This window comes from Caloenas nicobarica, chromosome 26 (assembly GCF_036013445.1).
Source record: "Caloenas nicobarica isolate bCalNic1 chromosome 26, bCalNic1.hap1, whole genome shotgun sequence".
Taxonomy (NCBI): Eukaryota; Metazoa; Chordata; class Aves; order Columbiformes; family Columbidae; genus Caloenas; species Caloenas nicobarica.
Genome location: NC_088270.1, coordinates 1,143,350 through 1,154,089, shown reverse-complemented (window position 1 = coordinate 1,154,089; position 10,740 = coordinate 1,143,350). Strand labels below are relative to the sequence as shown.

Here is a 10,740-nt window from a genome sequence, read left to right as displayed (position 1 = left end):
AGCACAGCGCCTGCTGCATTGAGCCAGGAGGCTGCAGCCCAACTGCTCTGCTCAGCCCTACCCTGCTCCATACCCACGTGGAGGGAAGCAGGAGCCCTCCTCAGAGAGCAGCCTGGCATTTTAACCCTCCCAGCTCTGTTAGTGCGAGGTGAGAGGGAGAGAGGGGTACACAGTGGCCTGGCAGCTGCTGTGATCCCCCCGGCAGGTTGCGAGCCAGCTGGCCGGACCCCTGAGCCCTTCTTCCTGTCCCCCTGGGAGGTGACAGTGTCTGAGCAGAGGGTGCTCACCTTCCCCGAAACCAGACACAGCAGCCTTGTGCTGCACTCAGCAAAACAAGTTTCCGCTGAGCCACAGTATCCCTCTGTCCCATGCCGGACATGTGAGCACCGTGCCAAAATTCCAGAGCCAGCTGCTGTGAGTGCCCTTCCTTGCCGTGGCACACACAGCTCACCGAGGCCGGGCTGTGGGACAGCAGAGCCTTTCCCAGGCCCACGGCAGCGGCAAGTGTCTCACAGGATCACTCAGCCGAGGAGGCGGGCCGGAGCTGCCAAGTGTGACAGCTCCATCAGGCTCCGGCGACAGGCAGCATCCCGCTCCCGGAGGGCACGGCAGAGATGCTCAGCGGGGAGGCAGAGGCCGAAGGGACACATCACCACAGAAGCTGCTGGGTACCTGCCTGCCCAGCATACCCTGTTTGTGCCAGTGCTCACAGGAGCCCTTTTGTATTTCCAGGCCAAGTCTCCCACGTGGGTAGCGCTGCTATTCCCAACCTCCCTGCCCCGCAAATTATTTAGGGCCACACTGGGGGAATTCACAATGGCAGTTTGGCCAAACCCATATCTACTTTACCCGCCTTTTTGGAAGTAAACTTGTCAGACACTTGAGCATCCCAAGGAGGAGTCCTTCACACTTAAAAACCTTTCCCTGCATTGGGGTACGGGTGCCACCCCCCCTCACAATTAGCAAGGCTCCAGCAGATGCAGCGCTCCCCCTCCTGTTTCAGCACACCGCTTGCCTGGTCGCCAGCTCCTGCAGCTCTGCTCGCCAAGCCACATCCGTCACCTAGCCGTACCCATCCTCCAGCCCTGCTCATCACCTAGCTGTATCCACCACAGCCGCCCGCCGAGACACCTTCTGCTGCATCAGCAGTACTCTCCACGCCGCTCCCGCAGCGCCGGCTGCCAGCGCTGCCCAGCCTGCTCTGCCTGTACTTTTCCTGCCTCTGTCACCAGCTCTGCAGCCCTAACTCCTCAATGCACAGGCACTGCTGGCATCCTCTCAGGGTGCCCTGGGATGCCCTTGTGCCCTCCGAAGCCTCCTGCTTTCCATCTTCCCTCCTGCTTCATGCTCCTGGCCAGGTGGGAAGGAGAGTGAGCTGCCAAGGGGGCTGGAGTGGGGCACAGGAGCCTGCCAGGGTGCCCTGGACCTGACCGGCTGTGGCAGCCCAGACACGCAGCATCACTGTGGGTGAGCTGTTCTCACACGTGAAAAGAAGCAATCCTGTTCAGGGGAACCTCGCTGTAGTGCTGTACCCAGCAAGGAGATACAGCTTACTGCCTTACCTGGTCCCCAGGGTGAGCTGTGCCGGGGCACGTCTTGTGCCAGCAAGGACTACAGCCCAGAGAAACGGTCGATGCTGTTCCTGTACCTTGAGCACAGCAGCACCTCCACCCCCTTCCCGCCATGCCTGTACTCAGGATGCGTCACCCCCAGCAAATTGCTGTTCTGCACAAGGGTCTTGTTGTCTAATGGACCTGGGTGCAAAGATAAACCTCGGTCTTTGTGCACCACATCCTCGGAGGCCTCCATTAGGAGGGCCCCTACCACCGCCTTTTTGGATGTGGTCTGCTGAAGGTTCAGTCTAATGGATGTGACGGTGAGGAAAAGGTTGTGGAGACGTGAACTTATGTGCAGCCAGTTATCCTAGAGCAAGCTCATTGTGAGAAAAATAAGTTTTGAAGGTGTTCCCTTTGGTGCCGGGCAGATTTCCCCTGCAGCCTTGCGCATCGGTGTTGGGCCGTGTCCCCGTGTGCAGCTGCAGAGCTGCCTGCCGTCTGCCTTGGGGCTGCACTGGGACAGCGAGCAGGGGGATTGCTGGTGTCACTCTGCTGAGATGCACCAAACGACCCCTGAGTCCCAGCCTCGGGCAGTTTCCTTGTCCTCCCAGCAGCAGCAGGGGAAGCCACCAGCTTAGTGGTGCTTTGCCCCTTTGCCAAGCTGGTGCCAGGGCAGCACAAGCCCAGCGTTCCCGGGCCATCCGTACAGGGAACTTTTCCCTGAGCCCCCACTGCGGGTCACCCCAGAACCGAGCACAGGCACCAGCCATCGCTCCCGGCGCCGAACGCAGCGTGGGGGGAAAAAACGGGGCAGCTCCCGGGGGTGGGGGGGTTCGAGGGCAAGAGCCCCAGGGCGGGGCGGAACAAGCCGGGGTGTGCCCGGACCGAGCCCCCCGCGGGCGGGCGGTGCGGGGGGGATGCGCGGGGAGGGGCGCGGAGGAGGGCGCAGCGCGGCCCCGCCCGGCGCGGCCCCGCCCGCCGCCGCTCGCCCTCCGCCGCTCGCCCTCCGCGGGGGCGGCCAGAGCCGGGCGCTGCGGGCAGCGCGGAGCGGGCAGCACGGACCGCGCCGCCCCGCACCATGGCCCCGCGCTCGCCCGCCGCCGCGCCGCGCCTGCTGGCAGCGCTCCTGGGTAAGGGGCGCGGGGGGCACCGGGGATGCGGGGACCTCCTGCCGCCCCTCCCACTGGCCGGCCCCGGGAGCCGAGCGGGCACAGCCGGGGACCCGGCTGTCCGGCAGGCATCCTGCCCCGGGATGCGCCCTGGGGACCCGCGGGCAGCTCCGGCAGCCCGATGTGGGTTGGCACCGCGGGCTGCCCCCGGCTGGGTGCCCCTCGCTATGTCGCCCTCCCTTCGTGCTCGCCTGCTTCGCGTCTGGCCCGCCTGCACCGCAAGGAATCGGACACTGCTGCTCAGATGGATTTTCCGTCCACAGGCGCTAATGCAATGATCTCTGCTCTGCAGACGGAGAGTTCGAAGCACTGAGGATAAGGGACTTGTCCAAGGTGACTTCGCAGCCGCGTCCGAGAGCGGGCTCTGAAGTCCCGGCTCCAGCCCCCTGCCCTGCCTGCATCAGTCGCTAACATCGCCAGAGCTTTCTTCTGTGAGCACTGCGGCTGCATCCCGCTTTGCCCTGCTCCGCTCTGCTGCTCTGCAAGCAGGGACCGCTGCTACCTTCCTGCTAACATGAACTGGGGAAATAGCCGTAGGGAAGCAATGCACTGCTTCAACGCAGCCACCAGCACGCCTGCCGACAGGTCATTCTTTTTACAGTTCATTTTCTAAAACAACCATTTGCATGCGCTTCTCCCCGGCATGGGGATGAACCCATACTGCAGGGCCAACGCTTGGAGCATGATGCCCAGACCTGTGTCCGGGGATGCCCGAGGTCTCCCAGCTGCAGGGTGGAGGAAAGAGTTTGCAGCCATCCCCTCCCCACTGCAGCCCCTGGGGCTCCTTCCAAGCCACCTGCATCAGCCCTCACGTACTGGCTGCACTTCTGCTTGTGTAGGTCATCTTGTGTCAATGGGCACAGGGAGCCTGAAACCAAGGGCTGCCTTTGCAGCACTTGCAGCTGGGAAACTACCTTGAGAGGTGTTTTAGAGGGCACTGTTCTTCAGTTTGTTTTAAGTGAGCTGGAGACACGAAAAGACATGTAAGTACTTGATTCCCGGCAGGATGTATTTGGGGGCTGGTCCCTGGTTAAAAGTGCCTCGTCAGATAGATGCAGTGCAAGCTGCTTTCAGCGTGGGGCTGGCAGTGGGTGGCAGGAGAGGCTCGGAGATGCTGGGGACCAGGGCACTTGGGGGTCTGAGGTCCAGGGCATGGAGGTGGGAACCTTGTCCCACAGGTCACTCGGGTGGGCAGGGAGCCTGGAGGGGGATGTGGGAAGGGCAGAGCTGCTGGGCAAGTCCCTGTGTGTCTGTGTGTTTTAGGGATGCTCTCCAGGGAGTGGCACTGGGCTCCTGGCTACACCAGGGAGCCACAGCACAGCATCTTCCATTGGTGCCTGCAGGAAGGCTGAGGCCCAGGTGTCCTGTCCCTGAGCACATTGTACCTGGGCTCAGGCAGGCTTGGGAGCTCTTCCCTTCTCAACTCAGTGGCGAGGAGCCTGGCCAGCCTGCTGGGCACGGCTTGCTGTCTGTGCCAGGAAGTCGCATTGATTTTTATGGGCAATGAAAGTTTTGATGGAGCAGCTTTCTCACAGATGGTGGAGGCATCCCATGGCTTTTCAGGTGAACCCTGTCTGCCCCATCCATTAGGGCAGTGATTACCAGCCCAGGTTCCAGACGGGCTGCAGGAAAAGCATGGAGCTGCCAGCAGCCTGTGGGGTGAAGCCTTGCTCTGGGCCCTGGGCTGGGTTGGGGGCCTATTGCTGCTGGGGCTGGGTCCCGGCTTGCACAGCCAGCACATCTCTCAGTGGCTCTGGGACCCCTCAGCAGGGGGGCTTGCCCCAGGGGATCTGTGAGAGCAAAGAGCAGGCAAGGCTCTGGCAGCAGCAAGAGTGGCTGCTCCCTGGTCCCCCTCCCTGCGTCTTGGGGAAAGCTTGTGCCTGCAGCATGGGAGGCAGGTTGGGAGCTGGAGGGGCTTTCCCTGCACACCGAAAGCTTGGTCTCTGGTGGTGCAAAGTGCAGCAGCTTTGGGCATACGGAAAAGTAATGGTGGCAGCTGGTGTGGCAGGTTCAGTCAGTGATCTCCCAGCCTCCCAAAGTGTTTTCCTCTGTGCTTTATTTAGTGGTAACAGATCACTTCTGTCTTCCTGAGACCACAGCGTGATAGGAACAAGATCAGGCTCCATTTACCCCACACATTCAATTCAGATTACATTCATGACTCTAGCGGTGGCAGACAGGATTAAAAGTGTTAGAAGCTGCAAGGAATCGTCTTTCCTGTAAGTAGCTGTCCCCTTGCAGCACCCTGCCTGCTCAGGCGTTCCTGCAGAGCCAGGCGTCTGCCCAGTCGTACTCCAGGTAGCAGCATGATTCCCCAGGGGCTTCACAGTCCCTTCTGGAGCATCCCCAGGGCTGGTCTTTGAGCCTGAAAGCCGCAGGAGACCTCCATATGGTGGAAACCACTCCCCGACGTTAGCTGAAGCATCTCAGGCAAAATGAAAAGTGCTTCTTTGTAAAGTTAAGTAACTCCTTCCCTGCAGTGATTGCAATGCAGCACTGCAGCAGGGCCCGAAGCCCAGGATGCAAGGCTCTCGGGCTTGGCTTGTGCTGCGGCATGCCTGGGGAGTTGTTAGCACAGGCATGTGTGGGAGAATAAATCAGCGTCTGAAGCGGCTGCAGAAAGATGCGAATCTGAAGCTGAGGGCAGCGTATCCAATTTAAGGCGTCAGTGGAGCTGGGACCAGCTTGTAGCTGTGGGAAGAGCTGTGTCCCCTTGTTCTGGTTGTCAGAGTGTCCAGGGAAAGCTTTGTAGGGATGTCTGTGTCTCTTCGGTGGCGGAGGTCTGGGAAGGGGGATTTCAATGCTGGGTTTTATTGCATCTTGGCCGTACCACATCACACAAGCAGGACAGGTCTCTGGTGGGATGGGGATGGCGCTGCGCCCCTGGCCCGGAGCAAAGCGTCCCTGTGCCCCCCAAAAGGTTTGCGTGGACGCCGCTGGCCCACCGCGGTGCACAGGAGTGCAGTGCCGGTCCCCTGCGTGGGACGCCGGGTGCTTTCGGGCATGCCCTCGGCTCTTGCAGCCAGGCTTGTACCCGCTCCTCGATGCGTTTCTCCCTGCTAGCGGGGAGGAGAGGAGCGAGAGAGCTGCATTCTGCAGTTTGAAGGTCATCTGCCAGCTCCAGTGGGAGGAGAAGCCCTCTGCTGCGAGAGCCCTTGGCCGGGGTGGGGGACGCGCAGAGTGGCAGGCGTCCAGGACAGCAATGCTAATTAGTGCTGCAACTCGCTGCTTGAAGAACAGAGCTCTCTGCTTCGCTTTGGGCTTTTTTTCCCTCCCTTTAAGGTTTAGCTGAAGGCTTTATGGATAACATGCAAATCAGGGCTTTCGTTTGCATACTTTATTCGTGGTGATATTATGGTCCCCTTTGAATCGGTGCTGTGTCTGTGGGTGCCAGCCAGCCCCTGCCCTCCCTCCAGGAGCAGGTCCCCTGTCTCTGCCGAGCTGTCCTGGGGCTGGGGACAGGCACGTTTGCTCCTGCCATGGCAGCCTGCCGTGCCGAAGGGGACGAGGGGTGACAAGCTCTCCCTGCCCCATCTGCTCCGAGGGTGCACGTCCATACCAGCACTGTCTCCTCACTCTCTCCTCCTCTCTCCCTGCCAGGTTTGCACATCTTCGCCATCGCCTTCGCCTTGGAGGTGACGGTGGGGAAGACCAACACTGTGACGGCTCTGAATAACTCCGATGTCCTGCTGCCCTGCAGCTTCACCACCTGCATAGGCTTTCAGGACCTGGTCTTCACATGGTATTTCAACTCAACAGAGATGGTGGGTGCCTCTCCAGGCTTTCCCTCAGTCTTTCTGGCAGGTCCTTCACAGTGCAGACCAGCACTGCAGTTCTTATGGAGTTCCCTTTCTCCTCTTGCAGGATGCCCTCCCTCCGAGTGTCTCCAGCCCTGGGGGGACAGGGCTGTGCAAACAGGGTGGCTCAAATATGCTGGCACGTCTGTGCTTTTGGCACAAAGCTGTTCTGGGCTTTCTGCTGCCCACAGGCTCATTTATTTTTATAAATTGGCTGTGCAGGTGCAGGGCTGCACTTTGGGTGAAATATAGTTAATTTTCTCCTCCTGCACTTGCTCTGAAAAACCAAAGGTTTACTTCCTGCTGGGAATATTCTGCTCTTTGAGTCCATAGCAGGATGGCTGTTTCAGAGCAGATCTGTCCTCACAGGCTGACCAGCTCTGGGCGGCCATAGAGCAAAGGGACTGTCTCTGCCCTGGGCTTCTCCCATCCTCTGTGTGGTCTGTGATGTTGCTGCAGGGCAAGTCCGATTGATCGGTTCCTTCCCTGGTGGGCTGTGCGTCAGGTCCCTGCCATGGCCATTTCTGCTTTAATGGGGGTGCTGGGACATTTGGCCATGCATTTCTGTGCATGCAGAGGTGGGAGAACTTGAGCCTTTCCTCATCTGGGGTTGTCAGGAGCCCAGCTGAGCCCACATCCTGCATCCCTGCCTCTGCAGATTTACCACGGCAAGATAAAGAGCAAAGCCTCGGAGCCCTTCCTTGTGGGACGCAACCCACGCGTGGAGTTTGTCGGCTCAACCACCGGGAAGGAAAACAACATCTCCATCGTCCTGAAGAATGTGGAGTTCAGCGATGCTGGGAAATACACCTGCCACGTCAAGAACCCCAAGGAGAAGAACGCGCAGCACAACGCCACCATCTTCCTTACGGTGGTCCAGAAGAGTAAGTGCTGGCTGGGGGTCCCGTGAGTGGCACTGGGGCGGTGGAGATGCAAACTGGGGCTGCCTCACCTTGGCTCAGGGTTGTGGTGCTGCACGGGGAGTCCTGGCTTCCTGGAGGTAGTCGGCATCCCTGAAGGGCAAGGCTTGGCCTCGCGCCCCTCTGTGCCGTGGGGAAGGGGGTCGCTGCTTTTCGGGGGAGGCGTGCAGCTGGGAGCTCCTGCTCCCCTCCTGAGGCCCCTCAGCACCTTCTCTCCTGCAGTGGTGGAGACAGACAACACTCTGACGCTCATCATCGTGGGCGTGGTGGGGGGGCTCATCGGCCTCCTCATCCTCTTCATGCTCATCAAGAGGGTTGTCCTGTTCATCATCAAGAAGACGCAGGATGGGAAGTGAGTGCAGATGTCGGTCCTGGCACCCTTCGGTGGGTGCTGCCGTGGGGCAGGGCTGCACAGGGTGATGGTGAGAGGGGCCGGGGGGGCCGGGGGCTGTCAGCTGGCCGTGTGCTCTCCCCCAGGAAGGAGTGTCTGGTGAGCTCGTCGGGGAACGACAACACCGAGAACGGCTTGGCCGGCTCCAAGGCGGAACAAAAAGCACCACCAAAGGCATGAAGCAGCGGCACCTCGAGCCCCAGCCCGCCCAGCAGCGGGGAGGGTGGGCAGGGGGACAAGCCTTTCCCTTTTCCTTTCTTTCCAAACTGCCAACGCTTGAGACATGTTTCTATTACACACGTGCCTGCAACCTGCGCTGCTTCTCAGAAAAGACTTGGGCTGCCGTGGGGACTGGGAGCTTCTTGTGGACTTGTACTGGGACGCCGCTGGGACAGAGGGAGCTGCCTGCTCCATTCCGAGCGAAGGCAAGAAGGTGCTGGGTGGGCAAGGACGGGGCCGGGTGCTGGCTGTACCCCGGTCTGCAGCCAGACGGGTGCTGTGCTGCCTGCGCTGCGCTCCCGGGGGTGCAGGGTCCTGGTGTGCCTGGGGGGTAGAGGCTGCGAGGAGCTGGGGGTGTCTTGTCTGATTTGGTGATGCTGAGCTGGGGCGGGCAGGAGCTGCCTGCCTCATGCAGAAGATTTCTGGAGCAGAGCAAGGATGCACGGAACTTGCCGTAGAGGTAGAGGCTCCCGCCTTTGCTGCTCGTGGGTCTGGCATGGGAGGGAGGAAGCACGGCTGTTGTGATGGGGCTCAGCTTCAGCTCTCCCGTTAAGCACACTTGAGAGCCAAAGCAGTGAAAGGCCTGTTGCTGTCAGGGCTGCCATCTCTTGTCATCGGCGTGCCATGCTCCCGTGGGCGGGCTGGCCCCGCGGTGCCTCGGTTGCTCCCGTGCAGGGCTGGGCGACCAGCGGCCAGGGCTGGCCGTGTGCTGGGGCCACTGCTCCCGACCCCGGGAGCCTCCCCCTGGGTATCTGCTGCTGCTCTTACTCCTCCTTCCCTCTTTTAAAGCTCGGCACGCAGAGCAGCGATGCTTTCGATGCTGACTCGCCAAGGCTTGACTCGTTAGGTGGATAGTTTTTATATTAGATGCCAGTGGGAAAAGCAGCTGATCGTGTTTTCCCTTCCAAGGAAAACTGGCACTCTAGCCGTGATGCGGGGCGCGAGCGCGGTCCAGCCCTGGCGAGGGGAGCAGGGATGGGCTGTGCCACCCTGCTCCTGGGCTTGCCACCGGCCCGCGGGGCGACCTCGGGCAAGTCACTCTGCCGCTCCATGCCTCAGTTTCCCCATCTGTAAAATGGGGCTAATAATACTGCTCTACCTCACACGGGTTGTTGTGAGGCTTCCTTGGCTAACATCTGCAAAGTGCTTTAAGTTTCTTGGTGCCACAGAAAACCAGAGGGTCTTTGCAAAGGGTACCTGCAGTGGGGACTCGGGCACACCAGCCCCCTTCCCGAGGGCTGTAGCAGGACATGAGACACGAAGGGAATGATCTGATCCTACAACTGAAGTTGACAATGTCCTTTACAATATGATTTGTTCCCCATTTCTCCTTTATCTGTGGGTATCTGTCCTCACTCGAAATTGGGAATCAAAGCTGAGCCCTGAGTTCCCTGGCTGCAGGGGCTTGCACCCCGACAGAGGTGCCGGGTGGAAGGCGGGTGAGGATCGGACGGGCAAGGCAAACAAGGAAAGGTTGGGTGCTGCCTCCCCTGGAGACTGCTGTGGGAGAGGTCGGATGCCACCTGCCCGCTTTGGGGCTGGTGGTACAGAGGGCACCTTGCAGGGCTCAGGGGCACCTACCGGAGCAGGAGCCTGTGTTTGGGACAGGAGACAAGGGACAGGTGCCGGCACCCGGCCCCAGGCAGGGATCCTTGGCTGCTGGTTAGACGGGCAAGTGGGAGCCGGGTCCCTGGGATCCTGGTCACCTGTCTGAGGATCTCTGGGACCCTCAGGCAAATCACTTGACTTCTCCGCGCTTCAGTTTCCCATCTGTAAAACGGGGACAGTAAATCTGAGCTACCTCACAGGAGGTGTGAGGCTCCCTGCGTCGCTTCGTGAAATGCCCCAAGATGCTGGGGCAAAAGGCACTCTGTAAACACAAGGTGCTGTTAACATGCTGTTGTCACACGTGAGAGCCTGGGCAGGAAGGCATGAGACCTCCTGGTTGCCCCAAGAGACCCCCCCAGCCCATCCTTGGACGAGACCTCCTGTGGGAGAGGACAGAGAGGGGAGGGAGTTTTTTAAAGAACTATTTTTAGCTGTCCTAACCTGTTGGCCTTTTTTAGACTGTATCTGGACACGGTTCCACTTACCACAGGATATGCAATGCTGTACTATGCATGGATTACTCCTCTGGCTTGATGGAAAAAGTCAACACACCCAGTTTTTGGAATGTAACTCTATATGCATATGTGTGTGGGTGCTGTACGCAGCGCGGGGGCCCTGGGGGAGCCCCGGCTTGGGAGCTGGTGCCAGCACTGTGGTCCCTGCTGTCACAGGGGCCTTGGGGGTCTGCAGAGGCTTTCTGGGGCACATGGGGAGAAACCCCTGACGGAGGCGCGTGCTGCGACAGACACAGTTGTGTATAAGCATATACAAGTACGTGTAGGAGATACCTGCGAACAAACACAGGGTGTGTGCGACATGCTGTGTGATGACTGACAGCACATTTTTGCACTGTAGAGGCTTAGTTAGCTTTGCCCTGAATGAAATAAAGTTTATGTTTACTAGAGAAACTTGCTCTAGTTTGGGTTGCTGTGGGCGGCTGTTTAGCCATGAAGCGGTGTGGGCGTGCACGCTGCATTGCAAGAAGGAGCAGCAGCGTTTCCCTTGTGTGCCGAGCGTGGGCTGCGTCTGTTCTCTGCAGCTGCTTGTCCCGACTCTGCCTGTGTCCTGCCGCTCCCTCCC

General features: G+C 59.9%; 1 protein-coding gene across 1 annotated transcript; it reads left to right on the top strand.

Annotated features, from left to right (window-relative positions):
• Nucleotides 1-2,605: 2,605 nt before the first annotated feature.
• On the top strand, nt 2,606-10,555 carry SCN4B (sodium voltage-gated channel beta subunit 4). The gene is made up of 5 exons (XM_065652034.1): nt 2,606-2,686; nt 6,326-6,489; nt 7,181-7,406; nt 7,665-7,794; nt 7,920-10,555. The coding sequence occupies exons 1-5, from the start codon at nt 2,635-2,637 to the stop codon at nt 8,011-8,013; spliced, it is 666 nt and encodes a 221-aa protein (XP_065508106.1). The 5' UTR covers nt 2,606-2,634; the 3' UTR covers nt 8,014-10,555.
• The last annotated feature ends 185 nt before the right edge of the window (nt 10,556-10,740 follow it).

Excerpts from the sequence above, each read along its gene's own strand:
- SCN4B (XM_065652034.1), top strand. The coding sequence starts at position 2,635 with ATGGCCCCGCGCTCGCCCGCCGCCGCGCCGCGCCTGCTGGCAGCGCTC. Across the intron at positions 6,490-7,180 it reads ATTTCAACTCAACAGAGATG|ATTTACCACGGCAAGATAAA; the intron begins GTGGGTGCCTCT and ends CTGCCTCTGCAG. Across the intron at positions 7,407-7,664 it reads CCTTACGGTGGTCCAGAAGA|TGGTGGAGACAGACAACACT; the intron begins GTAAGTGCTGGC and ends TCTCTCCTGCAG.